Source organism: Gadus morhua, chromosome 4 (genome assembly GCF_902167405.1).
Source record: "Gadus morhua chromosome 4, gadMor3.0, whole genome shotgun sequence".
Taxonomy (NCBI): Eukaryota; Metazoa; Chordata; class Actinopteri; order Gadiformes; family Gadidae; genus Gadus; species Gadus morhua.
The window spans coordinates 38,163,273-38,179,792 of record NC_044051.1 but is presented as its reverse complement, the minus strand read 5'-3'; the positions used below and the strand labels follow the sequence as shown (position 1 = coordinate 38,179,792).

Genomic DNA, 16,520 nt, shown 5'->3' with positions numbered 1-16,520 from the left:
TCAACCCTGATTATTAAAGAGGTATCAGTTAAGATAACCCTGAGGCCATTTGCCATTTACAGAGGAGGAGGAGAGAATGAGGAGGAAGAAGAAGAGGAAGATAACGAGGAGTTTCCGCTGTGGCATTCGGATGCTAACTGCGTCGCTCGCAGTGGCGCCGGTAAGACTGGAGGCCATGCCTAATACGGCGTGGGCACTTTGTCGCGGCTTCCAAGGACATTATTTTCGTCTCTGAGTGTTGGTTAGAAGCATCTAAGACTGGGGATATAATGGTGTCTTGTAAAGGGTGTGTGTGTGTGTGTGTGTGTGTGTGTGTGTGTGTGTGTGTGTGTGTGTGTGTGTGTGTGTGTGTGTGTGTGTGTGTGTGTGTGTGTGTGTGTGTGTGTGAAGCAAATGTAATGAACCTTTGAGGAGTGGATTGCACAGAGGCAGTGAATAAGGAAAGGTAGCAGAGTAGGACCCACAGCAAACCGCCCAGAACCGGATCTCTGGGGTTTCCTGAGCCATACGAGTCGGCCTCAGGGTTTGGACTGCAAACTGAGAAAAGTTACAGAGTTCGATTCCCGACGTCCACAGCTTTGTCATACCTTCTCCTGTGTGAGATGTTGGTGATTGGACTGCATTTATGTAGCACTTTTCTAACCAGTGGCCACTCAAAGCGCTTTACAATATCGCCTTACATTCACCCCTTCATACACACATTCACACAGTGACGGGGGAGTGAGGACTGAGGAGTTAGGTTTAGAGGTGCCTTGCTCATGGACATCTCGACACTCAGCTAGGAGGAACCGGGGATCGAACGAGCAATCTTTCTGTTACCAGACAACCCGCTCTACCTCCTGAGCCACATGACGTATCTGATTAAATATTTAAACAGGCCTTACCTTTCTTTTGAATCAATATCATTCATCGTCGTATCCCCAGCATATAGACAAGCAACAAAAACGAAAAACCAAGCTAACAAAATTAAAAGTGCTATTACTGAATGAATGTAATTCCTTAAGAGCTTCCAGAGAGAGACATGGGAACACAGGGGTGATTGAGCAAACTCAAGTTCAATCGCTAAAGGGCTTTCCCTTGCGGTCAGACCGTGTGATATTGGGAGCACGGTCTCACAAGTGCCTTCGGGCCCCATTTCCTCATTTCCACTTTCGTCCCCCACAGCCATCTGTGGCCGGTCAAGCGTTCAGAAGGAATAACTATAGTTTCTAGGGGCCATTGTCCTTTACGGCCGCTCTAATATAACAGTATGACCCTTTAAAAACTTTTACATTTATATTCCAACTGTATTCATTCCCCCTTTTGCCCTCAAATTAGCCAGACAATGGCCTCTTCCTCCCTACTTCCTGCTCGAATCCTCTTCCTCAGCGAGCCTCATTATCGTCGGCATGTTTAATCTCCCCCAAATACACCAACCGCTTTTTTTTTCACGTGAAGCGGGCAGTGTAATTTCACGCGGACAGAACATGGAACTGAGCCATTATCTCCGGACGAGAGATATTAAACCATAGATAATGCGATATCCAAACGTATATCACCTCGTATTTAACGCGCAATTATGGTGGAGCTCAAAGTATATTGCACGAGGACAAAACACAAGCACTACATGACAAACTGGAGGCTGTCCTCAGAAGGAACAGAAGCTAGCCACTAACGGCACTTCATAATAGCAATCGCTTGCGGCTAACATAATTTGCTAATAGCTTATAGTCACTAGAAGCGGTTTCTATTAGCAGTCGATAGCAGCAGTTTCTAATGCAAGTATCTTGCGTCAGTTGCCGATACAAATCTCTAGCAGCAGTTGCTGATACAAGTCGGTAGAAGCGGTCTCTAATACAAGTCCCTAGCAGCAGTTGCTTATAGATTGCCCTAGCAGCAGTTGCTAATACAAGTCCCTGGCAGCAGTTGCTAGTGCAGATCGCTAGCAGCATTTGCTAACACAAAGCACTCCGTCCTATTGCCAATAGAAGTTGCTGGATTAATGACTTAGAACAGCTAATGGCAGGTTCTAATAGCATCCTCGAGGAGCATTGACTCATGCTGCTCGTGTAAGAGGGTTGCTGGTTCGAACCCTGGCTCAAGTCACCCCTGAGTTGAAGGAGAAATGACATGTAGCGTTGGAATCGACATGTGGGTTACCCGCTCGCACCTGCGCTATTACTGCAGCGGGGGCTCAACACGACATCACCTCCAGCCCCCCTATCATCCATCAGACCACCTTTCCTCTACCGTCTGGAGGTGGAATATGTTGTCCTCGCCGCGCGGGGAAACGTTTCCCGTCACGTTATTACCGGTCAGAACCCGAGCCCCCGGCTGAGATCCGTCGAATCGCTTAACCACTGATTGATCACCGCCAAGCGAGCAAATCGAAAAATGGACCGGTTGTGTCTAAACCACCCCCACTCCCCCCAACAAACACACCTATTGATAGTTAACCGCCATTGACAAGGAGCTGATTTCTCGGACCCTAGCTGTGTGCATGTGCGTGTGCGTGTGATTGTCTGTTAGTGATTGTCTGTGTGTGTAGTGTGTCTGTTATTTGTCCGACAGCTAGCGGCCAGGAAGGGAGTGAGGAAGGGAGTGAGGAAGGGAGTGAGGAAGGCAGGGGGGACAGCGGGATAGAGCGTTTCATTTCCAATATCACGGGTCTGATCGATCGCCCCAGCTATGCACAGCAATGGTGTTTGTGTATGTGTGTGTGTGTGTGTGTGTGTGTGTGTGTGTGTGTGTGTGTGTGTGTGTGTGTGTGTGTGTGTGTGTGTGTGTGTGTGTGTGTGTGTGTGCGTGCAAGAGAGTGAGTGAGTGAGCGAGAATGAGAGCGAGAGAGAGAAAGAAACAGAGCGTGTGAGTGAGTGAGTGAGTGAGTGAGAGAGAGAGAGAAGGGGGAGAGAGCAAGACAAATGGAGAGAGACAGAGAGAGAGAGAGAGAGAGAGAGAGACAGAGACAGAGACAGAGAGAGAGAGAGAGAGAGAGGAGGGAGAGGGGGGAGAGAGAGAGAGACAGGGACAAGGGAGGGGGGAGAAGAGAGAGACAGAGAGAGAGAGAGGGGGGAGGTAGGGGGAGAGAAAGGCAGATAGATGAGGGAGAAGGGGGAGAGCGAAGGGTTTAGAGATAGACAGCAAGATGGAAAGAGCGAGAAAGTGGGAGAGATGTACAGAAAAAGAAGGATGATATTGCTTTTATTTTACATGGTAAAAAAACATGTTCATAAACACACAGACTAAATAGATACAGGCGGTTGACGACAGGCAAAGAAAACCGCAATCCACTTAACGCAGTTCGGTGAACATCGTGTGTTTACCTGTGAGCTTACGCCGCGACAACACTGGCCAACATGTCTGTTGGTTCAAACGAGGCGAAGCGAGTGACCTGAGTTCCTCGATGACAGCTCGCCGCCATATTTAACGTCCTTTAAAATCAATTAAAAAGTCAAGTGGCCCCTCGCGTAATTGAATTTTTTTTGCACAGAGTGCTGACATACCTCGTTAGGGAGTGACTGTCTCGTCCAATTAAGGGCGGCCTTATAATTGGCCGACGCACCAGTAGACACATTAATACAGGGGGGATGGCTGTCGTCCCCTCGCTGACATATGAGTGTTGGCATGCGGCCCCCCTGAGTTGGGAGGGAGGGGGGGAGGGGGGACCGGTGAGTGGAATCAATGTCAAAACGTCCTGGTTGCTTCCTGCACTACAGGATTGATATACTGTAGGCTGATATAAAATAATTATAAAAAATGGCATGTGTGTCTGTGTCTGTGAGCCTACTTTCTCCCAATGTGGCCCGAGCAGGTGTGTGTTATGTGTGTGTGCGCGTGCCTGTGTGTGTGTGTATCCCTGTGTATGTGTGTGTATCCTTATGTGTGTGTGTGTGTCCCTGTGTGTGTGTGTGTGTGTGTGTGTGTGTGTTATATACAAACACAAGTGGAGGCGTTGATTACATGAGCTGGCGGAGGTCTGACGACGTGGAATCTGTCCTCACTGCGCGGTTAAATCGCCGTCCCGAGAGAGCAGTTGATAGGATATTAAGATGGTTAATGTCACCCGGGGGGGGGGAGTACGGCTCACCTCAACATTTATTTACCTTACATATGCATGAGAATAGGGGGGAGGGAGAGAGAGAGAGAGAGAGAGAGATAAAGAGAAAGAGAGAGAGAGGGAGAGAGAGAGAGAGAGAGAGAGAGAGAGAGAGAGAGAGAGAGAGAGAGAGAGAGAGAGAGAGGAAAATAGATGGGAGAGAGAGAGAGCGAGAGAGAGCGAGAAAGAGAGAGAGCACGAGAAAGAGCGAGCATGAGGGAGAGAGCGAGAGAGCAGACGATGACAACGTAAGGGCGGCATTTGTCTGGGAGGAGGAATGGCGGCGGCTGGGAGATGGGGACCGAGGTTGGGGGGGGGGGGGAGACTAAATTTGTCTCAATCAATGTCTGGGATACGACGGCCCGCTCTGGAGCTGTCAGCCCCCAGAGGAGGAGGAGGAGGAGGAGGAGGAGGACGAGGAGGGGAACGGCGGATCATATTCCCCTCCGAGCCATACTGACAAATGGTTTGGCTGTGCAAATATATATGAATACGTATAGAGTGTCTCTCTGTGACTGTAAGGGTCTCTGTCTATAAGGGTGTCTCTCTCTCTATATAAGAGTCTCTCTCTCTCTCTCTCTCTCTCTCTCTCTCTCTCTCTCTCTCTCTCTCTCTCTCTCTCTCTCTGTCTGTCTATAAGGGTCTCTCTCTCGCTCCCTACCTCTCCCTACCTGTCTCTTGCTACCTTCCTCCTCCCTCTCCCTCCCACTTTAATATCAAGAGTTAAAGATCCCATGGCATGAAAATTTCACTTTCTGAGGTTTTCTAACATTAATATGAGTTCCCCTAGCATACCGATGCTCACCCAGTAGCTAGAAATGTTGTTGTTGTTATTTGGATAACCGTTCTGCTGTTGGTGTTATGGCGCATAACACGTCGGCTCTTTGACGTCTCTGGTATTTCCACAACGAGACTGTAGCTGGGGTTATCTCAGCCATGGTTAAGAAGGTATTGGGGGAAAGGAACTTTGGCTTTGACTCCCTGAAGTACATGAGCTGCGACATGGACGAGAAAGGGATTGTTGCCAGCGATAGTCTCCCACTTGAGCCCCGGCAGTGAGAAGAGGGGCTCAAGCGGGAAACAATCACGGGCAACAATCACTTTCTCCTCCATGTCGTGGTTCAGTCTACTTCCGATTGATGTGGACGTGGAAGAACCAGAGACGTCGGAGAACCCGACTCAGTCGTTTGAGATTCATGACATCGTCTGGAGGCACACAGCTTTTGGCCGTGATAATATATATTATATGATATAGATATCTATGTATAATATGATAATATTTAGAGATAGAGCTTCAGGACTCCAGCCGGAGCACCCGGAGTGTTCTAGAATATTTACAGAACACGGCCAAAGGCTGTGTGCGCCTCGCCATTGCGATGCATCCACTGTAAACAGATCGCATGGTACCGTGGCCGCCTCTCTCCTCCTCATTTGCATGAGAGCTACAGACACCAAAACAGCGCGTTTGCGGAAAACTCAATGTGCCACTGGCTGGTAGTGGCTGTGACTCTGCACCAATTTCGGGAACGTCTTCAAATACTGTGTAAGGGCGGGGCCCACTAATATCTATATTAAAGCATCCATAAAGTAGCATGCCATGGGACCTTTTAAAAGTCTGGGAAAATTCATCAGTCCTACAATTTTCTGTGGAGGCTTGCTGATCACAAAAGACAGCGTGTTGCTAAATCAATCAGGACTCTCTAGGAAGCGTTTACTCACGAGCGGTGACGCGTACAACAACACAAACCACAGCATTAACGCCTGGGAAAGAACACAACAATGTAAAGTCAACGTGCTGTAGACAGCAAAAAAAAACATCATAAAAACATAAATGCATAATTGGACCGTTTGCCCGAACGTTTCGGCGAACGCAGCATTCGCACCCAACCACCCAGCGTATCCCCAGAGACGGACGGACGGACGGACAAACGCGGGTTCATGCCTGAGCGGCTGTGTGCGCGCAGCTGGGACTGCTGACCAATAAGACACGCCACACGCATTCATGGTTATTCCCTCCCCCCCCCCCCCGAGGGGAGGGGACAAAGGAATTAATTCCTTAGTGTTTTTTTTGGGGTTGGGGGGATAGATATGTGGACCGGCGGGCTGTGCAGCAGACCTTTGGACGGGTTACCCTTGGGTGACGCAGCATCACTGCAGCAGAACCTGGCGTCCCTGTTTCTGTTTCCCGTGATTACTTGGCGGTGAAACAAATGGGACCTTTGGTATTTTTGTGTCGAACTAACCTTCGCGTTCTTCCGAATTTAGTCTCTTTAACGCTAGAAAATGTCCAGACACGCGGAAAATGAGATTTGGTTCTAATTAGAGATGTTACAAATGTAACATTTTGAATGAAAGAAATTTGATATTTATGTAAGAGACGTAGCATCCCGAAACGCAGCATCCCGGGATGATGACCGTGTGTGTGCGCATGCGACGTGGGCGCAGTGTCTTTCCGAGTTGTTTTGTTTATTCATTTGTACGATTACGTTTTTGTCTTTTTTGTTCATAGCTCCACCCCTATACATATAACCCCAACATAGCTCCACCCCTATACATATAACCCCCGCCACCAACATAGCTCCACCACCAAGAGCTCTTCCCAATGTCAGCAGCTGACCATGACCGTGCATGTCATGTTGATAGCACTTCTTTCAGTTACGATTTAGCCTAGCCAGCCTAGTGGATATTGTGCGACAGACAGAACAGCTGTAGTGTTTCTGGGTCGACACAAGGACAGGCCTTCAATGTTTAGTAGGAGACAGGTTGGCTATCGTAATAACGACGTTAACCTTTTATATTAAGCTACATAATTATAATAACCAACAAATAATAAGCAACCAAGCATTTGGCGACGTGTGTCCGACATAACAACACGGACAATTTGTTTTTTATTAGAGCCGATCGCAACGATGACATTAACCTTTTTAATTATAGAATTATATGAACAAACTAATAATACATCAACTGCGCAACCAACCTGCACATTCGTGATGTGTGTATGACGCAACAACACTCACAAAGAGCTATTTCTATACAAATTGTAACATTGAGGGACATGTTCATTATCATGTCAGGTGAAAACTTGTACATTTTTTAACCCAAATTCAGAATTGTTTTGAATAGATCTGTGGTAGCGGGCATATTGCTTTTCGTTCATGTTCCAAGGTGACTGATACCTTGATGGTTTAACGCTGGGTTGAATTTGTGTTTGACCTGCGTGTTCTAACAGTATTACAGCCGCTTCCTTTTTGATTTAGGCAAAAAGTTTAGTCGAAAGAGAGGGAGAGAAACACACAGAAAATAGAGAAAAAGGGAAATCACTGAAAGGGAGACAGAGAGAGAGAGAGAGAGAGAGAGAGAGAGAGAGAGAGAGAGAGAGAGAGAGAGAGAGAGAGAGGAAAAAGAGAGACAGAAAGAAAGAAGAGAAAGGAAGAAAGAACGAGAAGGATAGAAATACAGGCACAGAGACAGAGAGAGAGACAGAGCGAGAACAAGAGAGAGGGACCTGTGTATTATGTAAAAATATGAAAAGATAAAAGCCCCCGCACCATTAACAATGGGTACCGTTTCAAACCCACGCCGACACACCGTGTGATGCCGGCAGCATCCCCGGGCCGGAGACAATAGGCGCCGTCGCCGCGGTAAGCTCGGAGGTGAGCTGCTCCTTTATCACCGGCCACATGGTTTAAATCCTCGCCCAGGGCCGTGAGCGGACCCTCCTACCAGGTACCCCGCCGGGATTACTCCACACACACACAGACTCACACACACACACGTGGAAGCACACGCACACACACACACATTTGGACACATACAAAGTCACGTGGATGCACATACACGTGGAAGCCCACACACACATACACATGTGGACACACACACAAACAAACACATGGAAGCATACACACAAGTGGACACACACACATACACATGTGGACAAACACACACACATATGGACACACACACACATGTGGACACACACACACACACGCGTGGACACACACACACGTGGAAAGACACACAAACACAAACACACAGCACAGAAAATAACCAGCAAATTAATCAATGAATGAAATAAATGAACGAACGGCAGGCTAAAGTCATTCGACACGGCCGCAGGATATTTTAAAACACCCGGGTTTAAAAGGCACGAGCGAGTGCAGACACGTCCAGCCAACACTGGAAGCGGTAAATAAAAGACAAAGGAATTAATTCCTTAGTGTTTTTTTGGGGTTGGGGGGATAGATAGCTGGACCGGCGGGCTGTGCGGCAGACCTTTGGACGGGTTACCCTTGGGTGACGCAGCATCACTCCAGCAGAACCTGGCGTCCCTGTTTCTGTTTCCCGTGATTACTTGGCGGTGAAACAAATGGGACCTTTGGTATTTTTGTGTCGAACTAACCTTAGCGTTCTTCCGAATTTAGTCTCTTTAACGCTAGCAAATGTCCAGACACGCGGAAAAGGAGATTTGGGTCCAATTAGAGATGTTACAAATGTAACATTTTGAATGAAAGAAATTTGATATTTATGTAATACTTTACTAAAATAAAGCTATGAAATGTCAAGCTTATGAAACGTAACTCATATATAAAATGCTAAAAAACTTTTCCAACTTTTAAACTTTCACAAGCCAACTTTTATGCTAACTTTTTCTATTACAGCTGTCATGTTTCTCTGAAATAATAATTGTACCTACTAGCGTCTTGAGGATATAAACACCATCCGGCCACAGCTTCATCAACCCCACGATTCCTCTACTAAATCAATTCAGCCCAAAAAAAAAGAGCTGAGAAAATCAAATTTTTAAGTGATGGCTGGAGCAAAATACTTAACCCGCAACACACTGGGAGACAGACTATCACCCTGACAGGTTCCGTCCTGACATACCAGCGGCGACATCATCACGAACGACACCACACAACACCACCGTTATATCCTCTTTCCCTCCAAAGTCACAGTCACGTCGACTTGAACATTCACTGAGAACAACAATTCAGGCGTTGTGTCTTCAAAGAACCTCGTCCCCACAAAGATATACACTCAAATAAACATGTGTGTCCCTGAAAAGGAAAAAGTCCTCACAAGTACAGCAAGTCATCCCAAACAACCAGAATAAAAGCAAAAAAAGACACACACCGAAAACACGCACATACACAAACACACAGCATCATTAGGCAAAACCACACAAATCATGAATTTAAATGAGGCGAGCGTGCCAACATATCCCCCAGACACTTTTCTGCTTTTAAAAAGCTTGAGTGTGACTGCGGTTCTCAGTATTCACAATGTATAACACCCATAAATCACCTAATTTAATAATCCCCTCTGAGCCTCTTCGCTAGGCTTTGTTAGCCCGGCGATTGTTAGCTGTATTTTTCCATTGCATGATTAGCACGACGGCCGAAAGAGTTGCACTTGAATTATTGTTGTTTGGATGTCGTTATCGCGTGCGCATGGAGGTGTAGCAGTGGTAGACTTACCTGAACCCCTTTTTGAGACCACCTTGAGGCAACGCACAAGAACAGCGTACAGGAGGATGAGAGGAAGGTTGGGGGCTTTCATCTTTTAACAGTCCTACACGGCAAAGGAAAGAGAAACAGATAAAGAGTCAGTCCAGGATGCGCAGTAGGGTACACGCTGAAACAGTAAATGGAAAAACACCAGAAGAAAAGTTGGGAGGAAGTGGATGGTTAAAATGTGTGGGGGACACGTAAAAACGACAACAGCAGCAGCAGGGATGGCGACAAACAATTTTTGGCTGTACAAGTAATCTTGTCGTTTGTACCGTACATAATTCAAGAGGGCCAAATAAGTTATTGCAACCGTTCTGAATAAAAAACTAACACTATCACTCTCCATGGTTCACTCGCCCCCGATTTGAAACAATCAGGGAGAAGCACTTGTGGTGTAACCTTTTATTTTCCTTTCCAGAGACAGTCCTACCTGTGTTATTGTATATTGGTAAGAATCAGTTTAGCCTAAAAAGAAAAAAACACATTTTATTTGTCTTTTGCGTGTTCAAGAAACGTGTAAAAGTTATTAATGAATGGTGGTGAACGGACTTAGCTAAACAAGTTGGGTAGCACACCACAGGGTTTTGATTAAAACCACTAATTCTCTATTATCACTGCAGCAATGGCCGCCTGGGGCGGTTGGACTTTAAGGGAAGCATTAGTGTCTCTCGACAAAGAGATACCGCACATCCATTCCCCAAAGTCGTGTCACGAATCCCAAATGACGTTGAGAATTAAACAGGTGCCCAACTACTTTGTTTTTTTTCCAAGATGGCGAACAAAAACTGGCAGTTGGCCAAAGATGCCATACCCCTTGTTCCTGTAGTCAAAGGGGGCTATTATTACAATGGCTCCCTCGTGACCGTGCTACCCTGCCAGTACAAGCTCCAAACAATCCACCCCCACCACCACCACCACAACCAATGCCACACAACACAACACAAAAACACCCGGTAAAAGGCTTATCTTTTTAATTAGCTCTCAGTGCTGCGACCACGGCTGCAACATTAGCACAAAAAGCTCCCCGCTCCCTTCCTCCTAGCCGCCCACCCCCCCCCCCCCACACACGCAGAGACAAAAGAAAGGCAAACAAATTCGAGATGTACTCTCGAATTTGTACTCTCGAAACAGTTTGTTTCTCCCCCCCCCCCCTTGTTGCTTCCAGAGATTTCCCGCCCCGAGGATGCCGAGCATCAGAGCCTACGGTGTGTAAAATGTGTGTGACAATCTATAGGTGCGATCACTGTAAACACAAGGTAGAACGAGATATGCTTGTTCAAAGTTAGCATTTTTGGACTATTGCTATAGGGCTAACTTTGGGCCAATCTGTGTAATATTTATTTTCTGCCCTAATGCAGGATAGTGGCTAAAGGGTGTGGCTAACCGACATCCCTGTAAGAGGCTTATTAATAAAAGCCCTACTAACCGACTATACCATTATAGTATTAATGGCATGATGTGAATAACAATTTAAAGAAAATACACTCCTCGAACGTTGGAGCGGTACAAAGCAACATGGCTCTGAAAGCCTCGGCACGATTTATTTTCTTTGTACTCGCTCCCGATCTACAAGCTCTGTCCAACATTTTTCAAACATTGTGGTTGTTGCCAGCGTTCTTACGCAGTAGCGGAATGTTCATAATTCCTCACTGCAAGTCGAAGTATTTAAATATATATAGTGACACGTTATCAATATTTAAAACGCTTAGAATCAAAGCCTAAAAGCCTTATCTTGTAGCATCGTAACTTCCCTCGACCCTCTCGCTCTCCTCTTTCGCTGTTCGACTAAAGGCTGAGTTATGGTTCCACGTCGATGCAACGCAGGGGGTTTTACGGACCCATTACGTCAGTGCGGGCCATCCTTGCGTCCACCGCAAGGGCCAGACGTGCGCCTCCAAAAAATGTTAACCTTGGGTCGAGGCGACACAGCAGCGAGGGCTGTGATTGGTCCACTCACTAAAACCCGACACGGAACCAAAAACACGTTCCCGACAGCGTCAAAGTGGAACCATAACTGAGCCTTTTACGGGCATTTAAGGCATTCAGTCACCATTTCCTTTTTTAACATTTCATAGTTCTCTTTGTGTGATGATGGGGCACACGCTGCCAGTACTAGCGTGGTTCATAACCTAATTAATATCCAAACCCAATTTACTTCACAGACACATTTACTTTTTTTAAGCCTCAGAAAAAAACGGTACATGGAGTATATCCGAGCAGCTTTTTAAATTCGTTTTTTGCCGATATTCATGTTAAGTTCAGCTAAACCCGCATGAAAAACGACAAAGTCATATTGTATATATTATTATCCCTCAACATTAAGAACATTTGTAAAGACTTTTTTAAATCCGTTTGTCCTGACGTCCCCAGACACTCTTTTTTGGCAGTTACAATTCACTGGCGGAAAAAGCCCCAAACTGGGCTGAAGGACAATGAAATCCACTGAAACGTGAAAGACTTTCATACCTATAATACACTGAACAGTAATAATCTCCCCACAGAGGAACCCAACGGACTTGTCACAAGAGGGAGCAAACTGGTCGATAAAATAAGACTGAATAGTGGAGTTCATCCCCCAAATCCACATATTTCTGACCCAACATCTGCACTGCAGCATTGTACAAAACAAAGCCTCCTTCCTCCCCCCTTTCCCCCCCTACCCAAAAATGCTGTCAGCTGCCCTTCAGTCTCATATTATTTTCCGCACACTGACACGCACACACACACACTTCCACACACACACACACACACACACACGTGTGCCGTCGCACAGCACATCCTCTTCGTCTTGCATCCAACTGAAATTCAATTACTTTCCAGGCAGGTTAAGCAAGAGAAATAGGCCACTCGCAAAAACACCCCCAGCGGCTAAGAGTTAGCTCTGAAGAATGCTCCTGCCTGCCTCTCTCGCTGTCTCCCACACACACACACACACACACTCACACACACACACACACACACACAGCGGCACAATCACAGTATTTGACAATCACAAATAGAGGTCTTCCGCAGCTGCCTCACGTAGCCAGATTGATATGGAGATGGTCTCTCTCCTATTGGTACCATATCATTAGGGTTGTGCTGCCCTACAACTATTCCCTAAAACACACTCTTTGGCCCCTTCGTCACTAGCTGACGTTCATGAAGCGATGCTTACGCCTGTAGGCTGGCTTCAGTTAGGCTAACATGGCGATCGGATTCGGGGGGGAAGGTTAACGCGATTGGTTTTCTACGTTCTTCTGACAAATGTACTTATTGTAAGTCGCTTTGATAGAAGCGTCCGCTGAATGCCCAAAGAGTAAACGGTTATCAGCGAAAAGCGGTGGTGATGCGTTTCAAAACTAAACACTTCACACTGCTGTTGTCACTCTGTGGGAAAAAATGTCCAACAACCGATAAATTCCAAGTTTCAAACCCAAGATACTGACGGTTATTTACACACTTATTGTATTTTTTATTAAATATAGTACTTAATTGTGTAGCGTCTCATCCTAGCTATCATTGTTGCATACGTGGAATTGGTTAACCTAGCGATTGTTAGTGCTTGGCACTTGTTTCTAAGAATATCCTGACTTTACCGACATATTGTTGTTTCTCTTTCTGCTGACAAGATGAAAAACATTTTTTTGTTATCATTGTTAGTCAGTTTGAATAAAAGTGTCAGCTAAATGCCATGAATGTAAAAGTAAATGTAGGTAACCACGACAACCTCCAGTGCCATTTGAGATTGCACTAATAGCTTGATAATAAAGCTGATAATATTCACAATGCTGATGCCGTCGGTCGATTTAAAGAAACCGTTATGGCAGCGTTCGCTAACTATGATTTCTGCGGAAATATCGGCGGTTAAATAGACCTCACCGGGCTCCCATTGGCTGAAGCGAATCCAATCGGCCGCAGGGTGAAGGTGACTGACGACGCCCCCCTCTACCAACACCGCACCATCCGTCCCACACCTAATGAGCTGGTGGTGAGCGGCTATCAGCGGGGTGTACGGCACAAACATGTGAGACAGTCGATACAGCTGCTCTGTGCGTTTCCGCGCAAAAAAAGGTTTTTAAAGGTGAGGTTTAGAGCCAAGTGGCGCCTAGAGGAATGGACTCGGTAGAAAATATATTCCTATGTATTTTTAGATTGGTGTTTGTTCCCATGAAAATAACATTGTATAGGCTATATTTCTGTTACCTTAAAATTATCCCTTTAATACATAGAAAGGGGTCCTCCATGTTGGACGACCAAGCTTCTACAGAAGCCCAGAAGGGACAAACGTCTCTAGAGAGGACGTATTTTTACATTTTCAACCATAATTGCATTCATACTTGTAAGCCATGATCTATTTATCTAATCACTTGACAGTTGGCTCTTAAACCCACTCAGTTAAACCAAGTACAATCGAAAATCGGTTCATTCGAGCAGGATAGATGGGAGAGAAACCACCGTCTTCACCCTCACTCAGTTTCTCTGCCGAGCTGGGAGTCAAGTCGACTGTGTTTGCCTAGATGTTGATCAGCCTGAGCCTCAAAGGGCTTCTCAAGGTCCACAGGCGTGGCCAACTCGCCCTCGGCCCTGTGAGGGCCTGAGGGAAAACCCCCTCAGACACACCAAGGAGTGAAGAAGAGGAGAGAGAGAGCGAGAGAGAGAGAGAGAGAGAGAGAGAGAGAGAATGAGAGAGAGATGAGAGAGAGAAAAAGAGAGAGAGAGAGAGAGAGAGAGAGAGAGAGAGAGAGAGAGAGAGAGAGAGAGAGAGAGAGAGAGAGAGAGATGAGAGAGAGAGAGAGAGAGAGAGAGAGAGAGAGAGAGAGAGAGAGAGAGAGAGAGAGAGAGAGAGAGAGAGATGAGAGAGACCAAAAGAGAGAGAGAGAACGAGAGAGTAAGAGAGAGAGAGAACGAGAGAGAGAGGGAGAGAGAAAGAAACAGAGAGAGAGAACCAGAGAGGTAGAGAGAGAACCAGATAGAGGTAGAGAGAGAGAAAGCGAGAGCGACCCCGCTCAACGTCAGGGGTTTCGCAGTACCCCTTGACAGATACCGGGAAGGCAAAAACCAGACACTACTGAAAACATTATGCATTTAATCTAGTATCGATCTTTGCAAGCTCCCAAAGTCCATTGAATCGTATTCTCCAGCTGCTAGGAACAAATCGGTCCATCTCCTTTAAAATAGATGTGGTGCAACGCACAAACTAGAAAAATCTGCGTAGTTTTCTATCACATTCGTCATATTTGATTGTCATATTTATTTGGTATTTACCTTTTTCTTTTAATCTATGGCAGACATTGGCATCATGTGGCCCACAAGTTATACAGCAAACTAAAGAACTTTTCCTGATGCAAGTAGTTAAATATCCGAAGAAAACATCAAAAGGGCTTTTATTGTGAAGATGGCGGGTGCATGCCTGAGTGCGTACTGTAGACACGCGCGGTTGTTTCACAAGTGTCATTCAGTTCAAATGAACGTAGCATCAAAGCCAAATTAATTGGAGCAGGAAGCCGGGTAAAATGAGCACTAAAATTAGGAAGATGAACAGAAGAGTGTCGTCTGTTCAATAAAATATCGACTTCAAAGTATTTTCTTCACAGAAGTCGTGGTAAAGTATAGTGTGTAGAGTGTGTCGCTGTGTGAATGGTTTGTAATGAGCATGTGCTGCATGGAAGGATTTCAAACTCAATTGTCAACTTCAGACAAAACACGAGAATTTTTTCATATACACTGTATATATTTTCTTATTTTGAAAACCTATCCTACATTCCATATTTCTCTTGTATATATGTTCAATTACATAAACAAATGTTGTTCACATACGATCACAGACAATGAAATTGTAATCACATACAATTTTTAGTTACTCAAGTAAAAATGCTCAAGAGTTAGAGCAATATATTGTGTATAATCCTATAGAGACAATACAGAATTTCCCTCGGAATTTCTCATGTGGTTCCTGATAAAAACCCATCGCCAATCCCTGACCTATGGCCACACCCTGTCCCAGCACACCGGCACATTCGGTAGCAAGACCTCGTTCCGTATTACAATTCATAAAATGGTTGACGGCATTTACCATGCGCCGAATCATGTTCCTAAGTCGTTGAAATGGAAATCGAGAAGTCTACCCACCTATCTCGAGCATCTCAGATAGATTGTGAGCCCTCTCTCTGATAGTAAGACAGGACCACCGAGGGACTAGATGGGGGCTGATGGCGGCGCGATTTCAAAATCCTAAATATTGAACGTGTTTGATATATGAAAAAGAATGTGACATCTGGAGGAGTGGCGTTATTATGGGGCTGCTTGGCATTCTCTGAAACAATGTGGTTTGAGACAGCAAAAACTGCCCTTTGGAAATATGTCCTCTGCATAGAATCTTCCGCATATTGTAACCAAAGTGACTTTGCATACATGGGCTACAAGAGCTTTTCTTTTGTATTTATGTACGTCAATTATGGCACCCATCGCGCTCCTGATCATCCCTGGCGGTAGAGTTCACCCACTCTGGGTTCCTTCTCAAGATTTCTTCCCTGCTAATTAAGGGAGTATTTTCTTCCCCTCTGGTGGGGCTATGGTCAGGGGGGGGTGTCATACATATATGGCCTGTTAACCCATTAAGGGCTATACAAATACAGTTTAATGGAATTGAAATTGATTCAGGAGCTGCTGGGTGTTAAGGAATGTTAGTTCAAGGAGGCCGACCGAAAGCTATTTGTCGGAAGTTTAAATAACCCGGAGCCACTCGGTGATCCTTAATTCATATTTAGCTTTTTCCACGATTGTTGGATTTCCCAAGGCTGGCGGATCAGGTGTAACAATTGGACCTTTTTTCAGAAGATTAATACTTCTGCTGTGTCAGAGGAATATTAATAATGCAAGCCCTGATTTGTGATAATATCTCGCCGGCTGAATTGGAAGAAGACAGTATGGTGAATCAATCTTTAAAAAACAAG

General features: G+C 45.6%; 1 protein-coding gene across 1 annotated transcript in view; it reads right to left on the bottom strand.

The window, feature by feature from the left end:
- Positions 1-16,520, bottom strand: part of LOC115542622 (interleukin-1 receptor accessory protein-like 1-B) — a 204,087-nt gene that overhangs the window by 175,720 nt on the left and 11,847 nt on the right. Inside the window, exon 2 of the mRNA XM_030354949.1 lies at positions 9,553-9,646. Within this exon, the coding sequence (XP_030210809.1) occupies positions 9,553-9,634 (82 nt within the window). The 5' untranslated portion in view covers positions 9,635-9,646. The remainder of the gene's footprint in view (positions 1-9,552; positions 9,647-16,520) is intronic.